General features: G+C 46.1%; 1 protein-coding gene and 1 long non-coding RNA gene across 2 annotated transcripts; one reads left to right on the top strand and one right to left on the bottom strand.

The window, feature by feature from the left end:
* Nucleotides 1-497: 497 nt before the first annotated feature.
* Nucleotides 498-16,203, bottom strand: LOC141553865 (uncharacterized). The gene is made up of 4 exons (XM_074285291.1): nucleotides 15,808-16,203; nucleotides 11,158-11,284; nucleotides 6,935-7,030; nucleotides 498-4,026 (listed from the first exon to the last, which is right to left on the bottom strand). Exons 1-4 carry the CDS (start codon nucleotides 16,186-16,188, stop codon nucleotides 2,117-2,119), a joined length of 2,514 nt encoding a protein of 837 aa, XP_074141392.1. The 5' UTR covers nucleotides 16,189-16,203; the 3' UTR covers nucleotides 498-2,116.
* On the top strand, nucleotides 13,433-18,912 carry LOC141553874 (uncharacterized). The gene is made up of 3 exons (XR_012485700.1): nucleotides 13,433-13,645; nucleotides 17,896-17,996; nucleotides 18,123-18,912. It is a non-coding gene; the product is annotated as an uncharacterized LOC141553874 (long non-coding RNA).
* The last annotated feature ends 619 nt before the right edge of the window (nucleotides 18,913-19,531 follow it).

The raw sequence follows: 19,531 nt of genomic DNA, 5'->3' as shown, positions 1-19,531 counted from the left end.
AGACTGGGAGGGCCGGACTATAGTAAAAACAAAATCTCACACTCTGTCTCTGCCCCTCAGCTCATTTTGCCATAACCCGGAGGGCCTCATAAACGTCCTCAGCAGCCACATCTGGCCCTTGGACCATAATTTGAGAACCCTTGGGATAGATGCTCTGTGATCAACTTATGGGAAACATGGGCAAGAGTCACAGAAGATGGAAAGACAGACATTGCTGGATCTACATTGTTAGAAGAATTTCAAATTGAAGAAATCACTGATCAGGATATCTGAGTATTTGAGGGAATCACCATGTACCTAATTTTTATTGCTTTTTCTCAATTCAGTCTATCTCCATTCATTTACATATCCCCATGCTTTGAATTCTTCCTATTCACTTTTTCACATGGCCCAATATGCCAGTATGTTCATTATCATAATTTGTTTAGACATTTTCCAACTAAAAACCATCAACTTTTTTTTTTTTTTGCTACAAAAAAAAACCAAACTAAAAAAAATCCACTGCAATGAATATTTTAATGTAGATGGAATCCTTCTTTCCCGCACTTCTTTAGAATGCATGCCTTTCTCTTAAGATCTTTTTATCACAAAGTTTGAACATTTGGTAATCTTTTAATAAATCCTGATACAAAATGACTTTTCAGAACAGTGGGACCATCAATTCATAGCTATATACATTGTATTACTGTATCTGTAATTCCATTACCCTCCCTCCTCCCCCCCACCCCCATGCTATTTCCAGCTTTTGAAATTATCACTCTCAATTTGAAGGGTTTAAAATCAAACCTCAAGAGTTGAAATCTTTCATTCTTAAAAGCATCTCAACAAAACATCTTCTACCTGAACAAATATAGCAAGAACCACATTTCATTAGTTACACAGAGTTGTTCATTTAGGAAGGATGTACAAGTTTCTTGAATCAACAAAGATCTAGGTTTAGAATTGCTGATATCTTATTGCCTCTTCAAAACTGCTAATCATACTCAGAAGGCTTAATGAAGTCATCTAAGTCACTACCCCTAATCTGAAGCTGAGAACCAGTAATAATTGGCATTGAGGCATAGTTTTCATTTTTAAATTCTTCTTTGTCTTCTTAAAGGATTTAGGGTGGGGACATGCAGAGGTCTGGGCTAGCTCCTCTGAAGGGCTCAGAATAAGTCCTTGTCAGGATAAGCAAAAGTCCTTGCCCCATGTTGGGCGCCAATATGTAAAGTCCTGTTGTCTCCAGAAACTGCCAGTCGCTTTCTGAGAGGAGATCTGCTGTCTCAGCTGCCAACTCTGATCTAGAATAGACATTTCTCCTTCCTCCAGAGAGCCGCCTCAAGTCTGGCCCAGACAAGACTAACTCCAGACCCAAGGCTGCCCTCTTTTATCCTCCCAGAGAATAGGCGTGGAATAACTCAGGGGCTTCTGGGAAAAAAATACTTCAACCAATGAACTTGCTCCTCCCAAACATGTAAGCTCCTCCCCAGAAGTTCACAGGGGTAAAACTCCCCTAAAGGCCGGAACTAGAGAATTGTTAAGTACCGACTTAGCACTTAACAAGAACCTAACAGGGACAGATCCTAAGCCTAGTCTAAATCTACTGAGCTCCAGTCAAATAAAATTACTTTCCCAAGCCCAGAGTTGCAGAATCAAAATTTCAACCCATGTCCTGACTCCAAATATAGTGATCTTTCCATTCTGATGCTGCCTTTCAAGTAGGTGACCAGGTGGCAATAAGGGATCCAATATGCCTAAGAAGTTATCGGCCCCCTTTAGTCTTCTTTTATTTTCCCCTTAGGATCATGGTGAGAACTGGCCAAGTACAAAAGGCATCAGCACTACCACATCTTCTTCCAGGATTCTCTCCCTAATTCATTTTCCTCCTTATTTTAATGCTATCTGGCAATTAACAGTCAGATTTTTATATAAAACCCTTTCCATATTGGCTCTATTTACAAGGTTTCTCTCCAGTGTGGATTTTTTGATGTTTGATAAGATCTCCATTTCCTATAAAAGCCTTTCCACACTGGTTACATTTATAAGGTTTCTCTCCAGTGTGGATTTTTTGATGTTGGTTAAGATCTCCCTTTCGCATAAAACTCTTTCCACACTGGTTACATTCATAAGGTTTCTATCCAGTATGGATTTTTTGATGTCCAGCAAAACCTTCCCTGCTTCTAAAGGCCTTTCCACACTGCTTACATTCATAAGGTTTCTCTTCAGTGTGGATTCTCTGATGTACAGTAAGAACACTTTTTGCTGTAAAAGTCTTTCCACACTGGTTACATTCATAAGGTTTCTCTCCAGTGTGGTTTCTCTGATGTATAGTAAGAGCATTCTTTATTGTAAAAGTCTTTCCACACTGGTTACATTCATAAGGTTTCTCTCCAGTGTGGGTTCTCTGATGTGCAGTAAGGGCTCCCTTCGTTCCAAAAGCTTTCCCACACTGGTTACATTCATAAGGTTTTTCTCCAGTGTGGATTCTCTGATGTACCTTAAGAGCATTCTTTGCTGTAAAAGTCTTTCCACACTGGTTACATTCATAAGGTTTCTCTCCAGTGTGATTTCTCTGATGTACAGTAAGATATTCTTTTTTAATAAAAGTCTTTCCACATTGTTTACACTCATAAGGTTTCTCTCCAGTGTGCTTTCTCTGATGTGTAATAAAACTATCCTTCCATGCAAAAGTCTTTCCACATTGGTTACATTCATAAGGTTTCTCTCCAGTGTGGATTTTCTGATGTGAATACAGACCATTCCTTCCTCTAAAAGTCTTTCCACATTGGTTACATTCATAACGTTTCTCTCCAGTGTGCTTTCTCTGATGTACAGTGAGAGCATACTTTTCTGTAAAAGCTTTTCCACACTGGTTACATTCATAAGGTTTTTCTCCAGTGTGGATTCTCTGATGTACAATAAGTGATACCCTTTTTGTAAAAGCTTTTCCACACTCCTTACATTCATAAGGTTTCTCTCCAGTGTGATTTCTCTGATGTATAACAAAGCTATCCTTCCATGCAAAAGTCTTTCCACATTGGTTACATTCATAAGGTTTCTCTCCAGTGTGGGTTCTCTGATGTGAAGTAAGACCATTCCTTACTCTAAAAGCCTTTCCACATTGGTTACATTCATAACGTTTCTCTCCAGTGTGCTTTTTCTGATGTACAGTGAGAGCATTCTTTTCTGTAAAAGCTTTTCCACACTGCTTACATTTATAAAGTTTCTCTCCAGTGTGGATTTTCTGATGTACACTAAGTGATTTCTTTTTGGTAAAAGCCTTTTCACATTGGTTGCATTCATAAGGTTTCTCTCCAGTGTGGATTTTCTGATGTACACTAAGTGATTTCTTTTTGGCAAAAGCCTTTCCACACTGGTTACATTCATAAGGTTTCTCCCCTGTGTGGATTCTCTGATGTTTAGTAAGACGGTCGCTATTTGTAAAAGTCTTTCCACACTGGTTACATCCATAAGGTTTTTCTTTAGTGTGGATTCTCTGATGTACAGTAAGAGTTCCCTTTACTCTAAAAGCCTTTCCACACTGTTCACACTTAAAAGGTTTCTCACCAGTGTGGATTCTTTGATGTCCAGTAAGAATTCTCCTCTCTTTAAAAGCCTTCCCACATTGATAACATTTATAAGGTTTCTCTCCAGTGTGTATCATTTGATGTATCATAATACTTCTCTTTTGTTTAAAAGCCTTTCCACATCGGTTACATTTATAAAGTTTTTCTCTTGTGTGGATTCTCCGGTGTGTAGTAAGATTTCCTTTTTTTACAAAAGGTTTCCCACCTTGGTTACGTTTATAAGGCTTCCTTCCAGTATGGATTCTCTTATGTACAATGAGAGGTTTTCTTCTTATAAAACCTTTTCCACTTTGGTTACCTTCATAATGTCTCTCTCTGATCTGGATTCTCTCATGTGATTCACTGATTTCTCTCCAAGTCAAGTCACAGGGACCATCACCCACGGGTCTTTGCTTGTGAGTTTCAAACACAGAATGGCTTAGCTCTGCAGGAGTTCCCTTCATTCCAAGTCTGATCTCTGCTTCCAAGAAAGAAAGAAAGAAAACAACAAATAATTAAAGAAATAGAAACTTGATGCAGGCCATATATATAAATATATTTGTTTATATCCCCTTCTTTCCATGAGTAAAAGAGAAACTCAGTTATTTTCTCTTTTCCTAGGCAAAGAGAAACATTTTAAATAGGCAGAAACAATCACTTTAAACCTCATTAGTTTACATTCCAAATATATATTTTTAAGAAGCTTCATGCACATTTACAGTGGAACCTCAGAATAAACCTTCATTCTGATCAGGTGCACAACTCAGGTCAGAATGGCTGAGTGATTTGACCTCAATCCGAGCAGCTTAGACTAGGATTGACATAATGTCAATGGGCATGCTCTGCCCACAGTATGTGATGAAGAATCTCCACTCAATTTTTCCCTTTTCCTTTCATTATTTGTACTTTCAATGCTTTTTTCCATATGTGCACCATGTCATGTGGTGCATATATACTAAATACTGAAGTTGTTTTATGATTCGTCTTACCTGTAACCATAACAAATTTCGCTGATGATCATTTTCAACTTCAATTTTTTCTATTACATTATCTGAGGTCATATTCAGAAGGCTACTTGTTACAGAACCCACTTGTTATAATTTGTAACTTATACCTTAGTATAACTTATAAAAAAGTGATTTTGTACTGACAGATTACTTTTTTTGAGATAGCTACTAGTTATTTCTTTTTTAAACAATTATTATGGGGCAGCTAGGTGGCACAGTGAATACCATCCTGAAGTCAGGAGGACCTGAGTTCAAATCTGCTCTCACTTAACACTTGCTGTCTGTGTGATCCTGGGTAAGTCACTTAAACCCAATTGCCTCAGGAGAAAAAAGAAAAAAAAAAACAACCCTTTATCATTATGTGTCCCCTGAATAACAAACACAATTTTTAAAAATGTATAAAAACATCCACATCTGAAAATGTTTTTTTTTTTGTTTTTTTTTTTTTTTTCTTTTTCTTCTGAGGCTGGGGTTAAGTGACTTGCCCAGGGTCACACAGCTAGGAAGTTTTAAATGTCTGAGACCAGATTTGAACTCGGGTCCTCCTGAATTCAAGGGTTGGTGCTCCATCCACTGTGCCACCTAGCTGCCACCACAAAATGTGTTTCATATAGAAAATTGAGTTCCTCATCTGTGATATGGAAGGGAGTTCCACTATGGCAATCCTTTCCCTTTCAGAAGCTCACAAACCCCTTGAAGGATTGAGATAATGATTCAAGGGAGCTGACCCCAAAATATCTTAGTGGCACCTTCAGTGGTAAATAAATGTCTCATTTGGTTATACAGGTAGCTGGCCTCTGGGACAACACAGATGTGCATATTTCCACCTTAATAGTTGTCTTTCAGTGATTTCAAGCTCTCACAATCACCAACACACTGCTGTGGAGGATTGTGCTACTTCTAAGTGCTTCTAACTTTTGGTTTCTCAAATTGAAACCAAAGTATTCCCACCATTCTAGGAAGGTGGAACATGCATGTACAAACGGCCACAGGAGTGCAAAGATCCTTGGGGCTTTCTCTCCCTGGACCAGTGTATTTCTTTCCTTCCTAGGTTACCTAGCAACCCCATCTCTGATTGCCTCAGCAAAATGTGACTTGGGTCTGCAATCCTGAAGCAGTGCTGGCAGGCTACTTGAAAATCATGGTCAGGAAGCAGAGACAGTAGAGGTCATTATGAAATCATCATGGAAGGCCACAACCTTTCCAGAAAATCAGACCTTAAAAGTGTCACTCATTGACATGTGTAAGCTTATCTTCTGCTTTGAATGTTTCCTCTAATTATATTATTCTCCTATCTGGCTGTTTCTCAAAGGAATTGGTTGGGGACATGGGTTGGTGATTCAGTACGGATTCAGTTACTACCCTCTCAAAGGTTGTGAGTATGTAAATATTATAGAAAAGTAACATAAAGCAATATTTGAAATGGACCCGTGAGTACATTTGTCATTTAGTGCAATATTTTCAAGAGCCAATATAAATACAAATCTTTCTTTTTATACTAATTAGCAAATGCTTTGACTGACTAGAGTTTAAAAAATGAATTTCCATGTCTCCACAGGAGCTTGTCCAATTCTCCTGTTTCTACCTCATACATGACTATGTTCATCATATCTGTTTCAAAATCAAAATACAGTTGTAGTGGATAACATGTGGATAGGGCGTTGAACCAGGCAACCCAGGATTTTAATCTGTCAAATGGGTGTAATAATAGCAGTTAAGTCCCCAGATTCTCATGAGGATACAATAAGACAATGCAGAGCATGGTAAACAGGGCTGTAGAAATGCTAGCTATTTTATTTCACTTTGGCTCTTTCTTCCCCAGTTCTGCTCTCCTTCTTAAACCATTATAATCCTCACCAATTAGTGATGCAGTGAAGCACTAAATTATTCAGTTCATCTGGTGCACAGTGGGTCTCTCCACAGTCTCTAGTGTATTGTCTGCCCTGCCACTATGTGACCTCCAGGAGATCAGGGCATGTCCCTCACATCTCTCTGTGTTGCTGGTGTTTAGCCCAGGGCTGCCCTGTAGCAGGCCCTTAATTGTTTACTGGCCAGAAGTTCTAAGAATGTCTCATGTTCCAAACCCAATCCTTGGGGCACTTTAAAGAGAGTTCCATTGCCCCAAATCCCTAACAGTGGCTTTTACAGCATCACAGATGAGCACTGGAAGAGCCCTACAGGGCCATGGAGTGTGACCCACTCATTTTGTAGATGGGAAACCGAGGTTCACTGAGGAGCCCTGGCCACTGCTGCCAAGAAATATCCATTATAGAATTCCAAGTCTGGCCTTTCTCCCCAAAACTGAGCATTTACTTCATTGTAACTCCCAGAAGATTTTTGTAGTCATAGCTCTCAGAGACCTGCTTTCATCTGACTTACCTGGAGAGCAGCTCCTGAGGCTTTCTTGGTCCAGCATCCACAGTGCTTCCCTTTGCTCAAAATAAGAGGTCACCTCTTCTCTGAGAACTGGAAGCCCTGGGCATGGAAAGCAGTTAGGAAAAAAATGGAGAGAAGTTGGCCACTGGTTCTCCTTAGGGAAACAATGAGGGTCCAGAGCTGCTCCATGCTGAAATTCAGCCCCTGATGTTCAGACATATCCGTCCATACTTACCCACTGAGGCTTGTAAAGCAAGTCACCTAAGAGAGGATGTGCCCACTATTTGTACAGCTTCCTCCCCATACAGAGCCAAAGGCCTTCCTCCCACCTCCTGTCCTGTGAGGCTCCCTTCTGGCAGAAACTTCTGATCCCAAACCTGGGTAAAAAGAGTTAGTGGGTGGGAGCAGCTTCAGGCCTGATCCAGAGGGACCTTGAAATTAGTACACCTTTTTTTACAGAAGGATAGACTCATTCAATAGTTTCCATTTTCCATAACTTAAAAAAGTGCCCGTAGTTCAGTGGAGAGCCCCGGACAAGTGTACCCAAGTTTGAAGGGAGCCTTGGACAATTACTAACTGCACCTCTGGACAAGTCAATTAAATGGTTTGTTTTCCTCTGTTTACTCAGCTCTTAAATGGGGATAACAAAATCACCCTAACTTGGAAAGTGAAGATGAGGATAAAGTGACACAATATTTTATTCTACTTTTAATTTACAAATATTTACATATGATAGTATATTAAAAAAGATGAGTGCACCTGAAACTGTAAATCCACAATGTACAACTTTCTATTACTTTCAAATCGACACCTGCTATGGCCCTGTCTAGCTCCTCTGAAGGGCTCAGAATAAGTCCTTGTCAGGATAAGCAAAAGTCCTTGCCCCTCGTTGGGCGCCAATTTGTAATGTGCTGTTGTCTCCAGAAACTGCCGATCACTCTCTGGTCTAGAGGAGAGACTTCTTCCTCCAGAGAGCCGCCTCAACTCTGGCCTAGAGCAGAGACTCTCTATCTCTCGAGTCCCGCCCTCTTTTATCCTCCCAGAGAATGGGTGTGGGATAACGCAAGGGCTTCTGGGAAAAATTACTTCAACCAATGAACCAAGGGACCTGGGCCCCTCATCCTATTTCCCTGAATTAGTCTACACTCTGATGCCCAATGGAGTCCTCTGTTGTATTTTGGACATGGGGTTTTAGGTCTTCTTTCATCTTGTCTTCTCACTCTATCTCCATATTTACACTGAGCTCTTAGATGTCCAATTTTTCCACATTGGAAACATCGCCGAGTTTCTCTAGAAGGCCCTTGACAGGAGGGACCCTGTCTTTCCATGTTCATCATTGTCCGGGTGTAAAAAGCATTTGTTCCCACTGTAGCACAGCGTCTTATAATCTCCTCTAAAGGAGCATATCTTAGCCAGATGTCTGGTCATTATTTCTGTAGCTGCATTTTCTCCAATAGTTCTTTTGACAGCAGTTTGCAAACGTCCCACAAAATCCACAAAAGGTTCATTGGGACCTTGCTCTATTTTAGTGAAAGCCTCTCCCCGATCTTTCTGTCCAGGGAGGACACCCCAAGCTTTTATTGCAGCCTTAGCAATTTGCTCATATATTGTCATGGTATAATGAATCTGTTCCGAATTCTCTCCATACCGACCTTCACCAGCTAAGTGCTCAAAAGTGAATTGTGTGTTAACTCCTATTTCCAAATTGCATCTGACTTGGATCTTACATAATTCATGAAACTCCACAAGCCATAACAAATTTTGTCCAGGTTCTAGACATGTCCTTGCTTTGGATTTCCAATCATTTGGGGTTAGGACTTCAAACCATCTAGTAACATATTATAGCATAAGCTAATGTAGCCCCATAAAGGGTACAACCTTTTTTTAAATCTTTAATTTTATTCAAATCCAAAGGTGTATATCTTCTCCTTTTTTGACCTACAGAGTCAATCTCTTCAATCACAGGATATGCATGTACAAAATCACTTATATCCTGTCCTTCTCTCTTAGCTTTAACTAATGCTTTTTCTAATCTTGTCATAGGCTTAGGCTGCTTCACAGGCAATTCTGTTTGTGTTTCTGCCTCTTCCCCTCCTCCTTCTTGCTCCACCCCTGAAGGGTTAATTGAGGGAGGAGTTGGGAAATGCTCCTGTTGCTCAGAATTGTACTTGACTTCATTATTATCTGATTCATCCTTTTCACCTAGTTTAGCTGACACCTCCCCATTTTGCTCCTTCTTCTCTTCCTTTAGAATAACAATTTTTAAAGCCATTTGGATCAAATTGTAGGTATGAAGTGTATCTTTGGAAATTGAATTTGGCCTGGAATTGTAGTGTTCATCTAATCGCTTTCTTACTAATTCCCATTCATCTAGATCCAATTCTTCCAGAGAAAAACAAGGACATATGACCTGCACAGTTTTTAAAAGTTCAGTAATCTCCTCCAAAATTATAATCAATCCTTGGTTTTTCATAACCTTGATAATGCTCTCCAAACATTTTCCTGAAACAGAAGGCGTTTGCCCCATTTCACTATAAGAGATTGCTGGTTTAGCCCTTAAGAAGTTAAGCTCCTTATTTATCTATTAGCAAGCTCACTTAATCTTTAACAAAGTTTCCTTGTTACTCACGGTTCTGGGTCAGAGAGACTGAGATCTGGATGGGAGGCGTTTCCACTGGAATCAGGCTTGTGTCTGTCCCTGTTCAGGCGCCAAATTGCAATGGCCCTGCCTAGCTCTTCTGAAGGGAAAATTACTTCAACCGATGAACTTGCTCCTCCTAAGCATGCAAGCTCCTCCCCCAGGAGTTCACAAGTAAAACTCCCAGTAAAGGCTGGAACTACAGAATTGTTAAGTACTGACTTAGCACTTAGTAAGAACCTAACAGACAACGACATTATCACACTTTGCCATTACACAGGTGGCTGCCATTACACAGACATTTTTATACACACATAAATAATATACAGACATGTAAAGGTATATATGCACACACACACAAACATACACACACACACACACACACACACACACACACACACACACACACACACATTGATAACCATATGTTATGGGCCAGAACTATGTACCTGAAACAAGAAGTCTTAAAAAGTATTAACTCAGTGGTATTGGTAATATAATAGTTATCTAGTTTAGCATAGTGATTAATAGTTCTCTAGTTCAGGACATATATTTAGTACTTAACCTAGTTCCACCTAGGATGGATTCACACCTCTGATGATGTAATCACAACAGAGCATATAAGAAGCCAATGGGGATTCAGAGACAGATAAATTTCATTGTCCACCTTTGTGGTGGCTGGAGGCTGGAGCACAATCCTTGGACTCAGAGAGATTCACTCCATCTCACCCTACTATGGTATGGCCTGTCCTCCTGCATTTCCTCCACTGAGACCAAGCTAGCCCAGGTGCCAGGCAAGGAGACAATAAAGAATTTGGACTTTGGACTTTACACCTGGCTATTCTTGTCAACTGAAAGGAGGGCTGCTCCAAGACCTCCAGAAAACCAACCAAAACACTACAACCATATTTCTATTTCTCAATTATTTTCTCAGGATGAAAATGGCACCTTGATTTGGTACTTAGAAATAGTCAAAATAACTAATTTCATGGAAGTTATTCTTAATGAATGTTGTTATTGTATTATAAAGAAAGCATATGGCACAGCAATGGGTAAAAGGTTGGTTAAAAAAATATGCTTTTCCCCCCTTCCATTCCTTTCCCACCACTTAGAAATGCCCACCTAGCTGTCTGAGTCTCACCACTTTTGCTGGAATTTGAAGGCAATACTAAGGCAGGTTAACTAGAAACTTCCCATACTCTAGGGCCAACAGTTGCTTTGACCTACAAATTGATGCTTGTAAAAAAGAAGAATATTCCAAATACTAGACCCATCCACCAAAGGAATGAGTTGAAAGGAAACGCTGTGTGAGAAATTTTCAGAGCTTTGGCAGACACAATTTGTGTCCAGGTAGAGGCTAACCTCTAAGATTAGTTCCATGTTTCAGATGCTTCCCCTGATTTAATCTTTGATCTGGAATGGGTAAGAGAGAGTTTCAGGAACAACAAAGGACATCCCCAGGTCCTATCATGCAAGGCAAAGACCAGCACTTGCTCTTCTCTTTCCCCATCCCCCAATCTCGCACCCTGGGGAATGGAGATTTTCCCTTTGAGTGCAGACCTGCCGTCATCAGGGGAAGTGCCCTTACCCAGGGAGAGCAGGTTCTTGGCGTTCTCCACCATGACCTCCTTGTACAGCTCCTTCTGGGAGGGGTCCAAGAGCTCCCACTCCTTCTTAGTGAACTCCACAGCCACATCCTTGAATGTCACCATCTCCTAAACCATCAAAAGTCATAAGATGAGGAGCAGAAAGAGCCTTCTGAAGTAGAATCCAAACTGCTCCAATTTGCTGGAGAAAACTGAAACTCAGAGCAGGGATTTGCCCAAAGGTCACAGGCTTTGTGAGAGTCAGGGTCAGCTCTTGAGACTGTGGTCATTAAGAGACTGAGAGAATTTGGGATCAGCTGAAATAAAGCTGAGAAATGACTTATCATGCAACACATAATGGGATGGCATCTTTGGGCCCCACTGCATGTTCTTTTAATGAATTCTTCCAAACTCGTTTCCTTGGTGATCCTTCTGCTTTTCCAAGCGCATTTCATATTTCCCTCTCGTGCCCATTTTATGTTTTCATTTTATCTATAACCTTTTCTCCTAAATGAACCATCTCTGCCAAAGAGAATGGCCATTGTAAATTTGACATGTTTATGTCAAACAAGGAATTGCCACCCTGACCTCATCATGGTCTAAGTGTAAGCCACAATTTTCAGGTTATTTCTTCTAATCTATTATTTCACCTCTGAACATCTGAGGAATTTATTGTTTTTTTATAGTTTGTGAGATTGCCAAGGAGAAGCCCACATGGGGAGGGGGGAGGAGGGTGGGAATTAGGAAAGGTGGAGAAAAGCAGGAGGCCGGATTTAGGAGGTGGGCTCCACTGATGAAAGGTCTCATAGGAGCCAGGGGACCTAAAGTGCCTGAAAAATCTACTAGTCTTGGGGTTGGGGAGCTGTCCCTCCTGGGAGACACGAGCCCTTGGAGGAGAAGGACAGCATGGACACAGGGTTGGCATTGGGAGGAGAACGTGGAGAAAAATGAAAGGACGGCGAGGCAGGATGGATCATGTGCAGGGGATGTTCCCCAGCAGAAGCAGGGTTCTCTCCAACACCTGCCCTGGGCTCTGAAAGCAAGGCGTCTGTGCCGTTGGCCAACACGCAGTGGCGGAAACCCCTGCAGCACAGCCTCAGAACAGGGCCTTGGAGGCTCTGAGGGTAAGAAGCGTCAAGGAAAAAGAAAGCGCCCGTGGGCAGAGAGCCCCGGGCCCGAGAATGAGAATCCAGGCAAAACAGGAGGGGAAGATGGAGGCCAAGGGCAGAGAGGGGGGTCCCTGTTAGAGAGGGAGGAAGGGATGCAGTTAGAAAGCCAAGGAACAGGACCAGTGGAAGAGCAAGAGGGGGAGGGGAATGTGTGAGAGAACTGAAGGGAAAGGGAGGTGAAGACGAGCAGGAGGAAATCGAGGAGAAGAGATGGACAAAGGTCTAGAGAAGGTGGAGGTAAAAGACTCAGGACGGGGGACCACAGAGGAAGACGCCTATTTCTTTTCGACACAAGGAACTTTTAGAAAAATTCACTGTATCACAGATCCTGCCCACGAATGTAAGAAGGTAGAAATGGTCCATGTTCCCTCTCATTCCCTAATGAAATAAGAGTGAAAACTGGCTCAGAGATCGGCACCGGAAATACAAACCCAAAAGGAGATTGACCCGTGAGGATGAATTCCATCATGGCTGAGTGCGAGAGCAGAACTCGGCAGCGATAACTCCGTCAAAGGAAATGGGGGCAGTAGGGGGCGCAGTGGGTAGAGCACAGCCCTGAATCCAGGAGGAGCCGAGTTCAAACCTGCTCTCAGACACTTATCACTGCCCGGCTGTGTGACCCCGGGCAAGTCACTCAACCCCCAATGCCCTCACAATAAAAAACAACAGAAAAATGAAAATGATTAATTAAATAATGTTCCAAAATTTCTGAGTTTCCGCTTAAGCTGCCCTCAGGGGGAAACACTCACTTGAAAAGGGAAGATTAAGCATTATACAAAAACCTAGAAAAATGGGAACGAATCCCAAATAAACCCAAATAAACCCAAGAGACAAGATGTGGTGATGAGAAGGGAAATAAAACATGACCAACAGAAAGAAAACCCACTCGGATCAAGGGGACGGAGCCTGAAATCCAGTCCGGGGCCGAACAGCAGAGGAGACACCACAAGAAAACCAGGAGGAGGAAAAGGCCCAACCGTCCAAGGAACGCCCCTTTATGGTCCAGAATCTGAGAAGAAGGGGCTGGGAGGAAGGCTGTCAGCAGCGGGTGTGACCCCAGGAAGAGGAAGTGAGAGGGCAGCAGGAAGCGGATGTGAAGGAGCGGGAGGAGGCGGGACCAGGTGAGTAAAGAGGAAGGAAAGAGAGAGACAAGGGAGGAGAAAGTGAACAGGGGGGAGGCCGCCTCCTCCTCCCCCACCCCCTCCCTCCTGTCTGCTCCCTCCGCGCCCCCTTGTGGAGACTTTGGACATTCCCAGGCAAGTCTGGCACAAATGATTCAGAAAGCAGAGAAGGAAACAAGGAGAACTGACTCTGCTTCCAGGCAAGTACCAACATGGCTGACACAGCCTCAGAGCAGGAGGCAGCAAGTGAAGCAGGCAGTGATACCGAGGAAGTCCCTGTGGGGGCGCCACTCCCCTCCCCCGCTGTGGGCCGCTCGGACCCAGCGGCGCCCCCTTGGGGCCGCTCCCACGGCAGGCAGAAATCTCCACAGAGGGAGGGACCTTGGGAACCTCCTCCAGCCTGCCCAAGGAAGGAAGAGTAAGTGACAGGAGATGAATGGAGAAGCGCACCCAGTGAAAAGGGGGGAGAGGGAAATGGGGGGGAGGGGGGAGGGAGGGATCAGTCCTGAGCAAAACAATGGGAAGGGATGGAGCTGAGTGAGTCTCCTTCTGTCTGAGGGGGGAAGGAGCCCGAGGCCCCGACAGAGACCCGGGACTGCGCCCAGTGCAAGTGTGGGGGATGGGGAAGGGCACAGAAGGGGAGGCCCTGAAAGGAAGTGCGCCCTCTGGCGGGGACCTCAGCTTAGCACAAAGAGCAGCCAGGAGCTGAGGATCAGGGAGGAGCAGCAGCTGTCTGCCAGAGGAGGGGGGGAAGGGAGGAGGGGGGGGAGGAAGGGGGGATGGGCCGGGCCCTGTGGGAAGGGGCTTGGATTTATTTGTTCCCAGGGAAAGTGGAGCAGGTGAAAGGGGGAGACGGGAGCTTCAGGGCAGCGTGGCCACAGGAGGCCAAGAGCAGGAGAGACTTGGGGTGGGGAGGGGGCTGGGGGGGGCCAAAGGGAGCAGATCTGACCCCTGGGAAGGAGATTCCTGAGGAAGCAAGTGGAGCACCTCCTCAGTGCTCTGTAATGAAATAACCCCCAGCAGGGGGCGTGCACGGGCTTCGGTGCCCAGATGCCAGGGGCCCAAGGAATCCGCTGGGCACGGCAGGGTTGTTACTGCTGTGTGTCCCCCTTTTTGTAAAGAAATGACCCGTCCATCAGGCCCTGCCCCCGCCACAGCCCATCCCCCGTCTCCAGGATGGCTGTGGCTGCTGATGGGCTGGGGTCTGGGGATGGACTGCACTCACCCGAGGAGGAGGTCCGAGGCTCCCGGGGCCCATCCCCTCTGGCTCCCGGCTCCCTGTGGAGGTGGCAAAGCAACCAGAGTGACTCATTGCGTCCACTTCCTCCCTCTGGGCCCCGGTCTCCATCCCGGGGTCCTGTTGCTCCCACCCTGGAAGGACCCTCAGAAGTGACAAGGCCAAAGCTCTTCCAGACAGAGGTCCCAGGGGACCCTGGGGCTTTCATTCTAAGCCCCTCAGAAATCCCAGAGCAAGGCCAGCAGCTCCAGGAGCGTCCCTCCCCCCTCTGCCTGTGCCAGAGAAGCCCAGCGGACTGCCTGGGGCTCCCGGCCTGGGGGACCGCTCTTTGGGCCCACCCACTGTGGGTGTCTGTCTCTGACTCGGTCCCTGCTGGGGCCAGTCCTTGGTCACGTGAAGCTGGAGCGGGAAACGCTCCCAGAGGACGAGGGGACTTTCCCCTCTTTTCTGAGCAGGAGGAGCCCACAGCAACTCCTGGAGTGCGAGGTCCCCCAGGGCTTCCAGACTGCCCCCTGCAGAACAGTGCAGGAGGGGCCGCGAGGGGGCGCTGTGGATGGAGCACAGCCCTGAATTCGGGAGGACCCGAGTTCTAATCTGGTCTCAGGCACCTCGTACCTCAACCCTGGCTGTGGGACCCTGGGCAATAAAAGCACAGTGCAGGAGGGGCAGGAATGGAGCCCCCGGGGAATGATCGGGAATGATCTGGAAAGCTAGAGCCCGGAGACTGGATCCAGTCTGGGACTGAACCCCAAGGCTCAGGGAGAAGAGGGGCGGAGGAAGCAGGAGGTTTGGGGAGCAGGGTCCGGGAGGCCACAGGCCAGCACGTCCATGGGGAGGAGGGAAGTGCTCCTGACGGAGCGTGGAGCAGGGGAGGACCGCGGGGGCTTGGGAGCACTGGGGCCCGGAGCCTCATTAGAAGGCAGAAATGAGGAAGTCTGGGAATGTCCGACCCGATGGGAAATCTGGCCAAGTGCGGAAGCGAAGGTTTAGGGCTGGGGGAGCTCATCGCACAGACGCCGCGGCGGCGGAGCCGGAGGTCACGTGCCCCGAGTTCCGAACCACAGACCGGAAGGCCCAGGCGGCCATGGAAGCCAGGAAACCTGGCGGCTGCAGGCTCAGACTTACCTGGGGCTGCAAGCACAGGCCCGGATTCCGATTGTTGCTGATCCCGGGGAACGAGGAGAGATCCGAGCTCCGGGAGACGGGGACAGGTCCGAGCTCCGGGGAACGGGGAGAGGTCCGAGCTCCGGGAGACGGGGACAGGTCCGAGCTCCGGGGAACGGGGACAGGTCCGAGCTCCGGGGAGACGGGGACAAGTCCGAGCTCCGGGGAACGGGGACAGGTCCGAGCTCCGGGAGACGGGGACAGGTCCGAGCTCCGGGGAACGGGGAGAGGTCCGAGCTCCGGGGAACGGGGAGAGGTCCGAGCTCCGGGGAGACGGGGAGTGACCAGAAATTCCGAGGAAGGCAGAGCAGTTTCTGTGCAGGGAATGGAGAGTGATGTCATTTCCTGCTTCCCATCAGCCCCGCGTGGGAGTGTCTTCCCGGTCCCAAAACCCCGCCCCGTCCCTCCCCCAGGGCGGTGGAGCCCTTTCCTCCAATCAACTGGAGGGTCTGGGTTTGGGCCTCCTGGCGCCTCTCCTACCTCAGCCCTGCCCCCCTTCACACAAAGATCTGCTGCCCAACTGGGCCACGCCGCCCTCCTGACTGCTCATCTCTGAGAACTCCTCCTCCCCTCTGCCTCCTCCTCCTCCTCCTGGTCCTCCCCAGGGCCTCCTCCTCCTCCCCTAGGCCGCCTCCTCCTCCTCCCCTCCTCCTCCTCCTCCTGGTCCTCCCCAGGGCCTCCTCCTCCTCTTCCCCAAGCCCTCCTCCTCCTCCCCTCCTCCTCCTCCTCCTGGTCCTCCCCAGGGCCTCCTCCTCCTCTTCCTCCTCCTCCCCTCAGCCTCCTCCTCCTCCCTTCCCACACTCGCCCCTCCTCCTCCTTGGCAGAAAGACCCCCTCCCCCCTGCTGAAACTGCCTCAGGAGACTAACGCCCAGGAGGGGAGCCCACGCTCTGACCCTCTGGAAGCCAAAGGCTCCTGGGACAGTCGGGGGCTGCACAGCATCAGTAACTGTAGATCAGGACTGGATTGTACTGAATTTTCCTCAGTCACTGGGATCTTGGACCCTCTACAAGTCTACAAGGCAAACGACCCTTAAAATTCAGCCTTAAACCACATGGTGCGGGATGAGAACCAGGAAGAATTAAATGTCCTGGATCAGAACTCCTCCGTCCTCCTCCATAAGCACCCCTCACTCCTGCAGCCCTTGTGCTATTGCACTCTGACTATTCCCTCCCAACGTTCTATCTCCTCAAACCCTCCCGTCCTCCCTAAGCAGTGAGTGAGTCCCCGTTCGTTCCCGCTTGTCGCGGGGCCCCGGAGGGTTCTCTCTCACTGCCGGTGCCGGTGCGTCCGCCCAGCAGTCTGTGGCCTCCAGCACGGCAGGGGGCGTCCCTTGCGCTCCTTTTGCTCCTGGCGCTTAGCCCCGAGCCCGGCGTGTAGCTGGCCCTTCAGGGTTGGCTGACTTGAGGAAATAAGCTCTTCCTGGATCACCTGATCCCTTTGTCTCTTTCAGGAGCATTTCAAGCCCCCAAATCCCAAACAGTGACTTGTTGTGGGATCCCAGATGATCCCTGGAAGGGACCTCCTCATGTTAGAGAGGGGGAGACACAGATTCAGGGACCAGCCCAGGACGCCCCGGCTAAGAAATGTTTTAAAGAAGAATTTCTAGGCACTTCTTCCCCAAGTCTGGCACTTCCTTCTTGGTAACTCCCAGAAGCCTCTTGTAACCACAGCTCTCCTGCCCCTGCTTTCCCCTCCCTGGGGGGCGGGGCAGCTCCTCAGGCCTTCTTGGTCCAGCCCCCATGAAGGCCCCAAACCAGAGATCCTATCTTCCCTTGGGCCCGGAAGCCCTTGGCGGGAAATCAGTCAGGGATGAAGAGGGGGAGAAGCTGTCACTTAGTTCTCTTTAGGGAAAGATGAGAGGACCCAGAGCTACTCCATTTTGAGATTTGCTCTATTATGTGCACACATATTATTCTTTTTTCCTCAAACATTAGTGCTTATTTAACACAAAACAAATAGGCCACATTATTCTGCTGTATAATTTTTAATGTTTCAAAATGTTTTCATTTATTTTTTTCAAAATTTATTTTCAAAAATTTCAAAGTAGATACAAAGATCGTCTTCAACATTCACCCTCGCCGAACCTTGGGCTCCAAACTTCTCTTCCTCTCTTCCTCCACTCCCTCCTCTGGGAGCAAGGGACCCAAAGTACGTTAGACATTTCTATGCACATGTCCTCATTTGTCATGCTGCACAAGAAAAATAAGATCAAAAAGGGGGAAAAGCAAACAAATAACAAAGAAGGTAAAATACTCTATTATGATCGACTTTCAGTGCCCACAGATGGTTCTCCCCAGCCCAAGTGTACTGGAGTTTGGCTGAATCACCACGTCACTGAGAAGAGCCTTTAGAAAGGATCATCGCACAGTCTTTCTGTTGCCATGTACACGGTGCTCTTGGGCACAAGGGATGCAAAGCCCCAAACCTTTGTCCATGTCCCGCCTCCTCTCCTGCCAGGCTCCATTCTGGAAGAGAGTCCTAATCCAGCACCTGGACAGAGGAGTGATACTGGGCCAGAGCAGCCTCAAGCCTGACCAACAGGGACCTGGGTTTGGGGGCATCTTCTTCATAGAAGATTATTCCTCCCAAGGTTTCCATTATCTAGAAGTGAAGGGGAGCTGGTGGCACAATTAAGAGACACCTGGGCATAGAGTCAGAAGTGCCTGAGCTTACCTCAAGCTTCAGACAGTTCCTAGCTCTGTGCCCCTTGGCAAGCACTTAAAATCTGCCTGGGTTACCTCAATTCTTAATGGGGAGGAGAATACCACCTAACTGGGAAGGTTATTTTGAAGATAAGGTGAAATAATATTTAGTTTTCTTTTAAAATTATGGAACAAAACAAGTATTTCTATAATATAGTACAATTAAAAAAATGATTGCACATGAAACTGTAAATCTATAATGCACGATTTGCTGTTTTTTTCATTTAGACAATAAATTTATCAAATAATTTTTTTCCTATCCTCTGCCTTCACACACCCTAGAGATGGCTACCATTCATAGGCAAATAGCATGTTTTTTTTTCTTTATCATTAGTTTGTATAATTAAAGTCAAAATCATTTATTTGCTGAATATTGTTCTTTATTATTATTATTAATTTTCTTATACCTTTTAATTTACAAGATATATGCATAGGTAATTTTTCAGCATTGACAGTTGCAAATCCTTTTGTTCCAACTTTTTCCCTCTTTACCTTCACCCCTTCCCCCAGATGGCAGGTTGACCAATACATGTTAAATATGTTAAAGTATAAGTTAAAGAAATATATGTATACATTTCCAAATAGTTATTTTGCTGTACAAAAAGAGTCAGACTTTGAAATAGTGTACAATTAGCCTGTGAAGGAAATCCAAAATGCAGGAGGACAAAAACAGAGGGATTGGTAGTTTTATGTGATGATGCATGTAGCGAAGCTGTCGTCTCCAGAAGCTGCTGGATCGTTCTCTGGGAAGAGATCTGCTGTGTCTACTCAAATCTCTCAGATTCTTCTTCCTGTAGTGAACCGTTGTCTCCAGGCAGTTGCTGTTAACTCTTGTCCTTAGAAGTGACTTCCCTTCCTGCAGAGAGCCCCGTCAGGCCTGATGTAATGCAGAGACCTCTCATCTTCCTGGAGTGCTGTCCTCTTTTATCCTCCCAGAGAATGGGCGTGAGATAATGCAAGGGCTTCTGGGAAGAACCACTT

The sequence above is a fragment of the Sminthopsis crassicaudata genome, chromosome 2, assembly GCF_048593235.1.
Source record: "Sminthopsis crassicaudata isolate SCR6 chromosome 2, ASM4859323v1, whole genome shotgun sequence".
NCBI lineage: Eukaryota > Metazoa > Chordata > Mammalia > Dasyuromorphia > Dasyuridae > Sminthopsis > Sminthopsis crassicaudata.
Note: the sequence above shows the minus strand (reverse complement) of the source record. Positions and strands in the feature narration are given on the sequence as shown.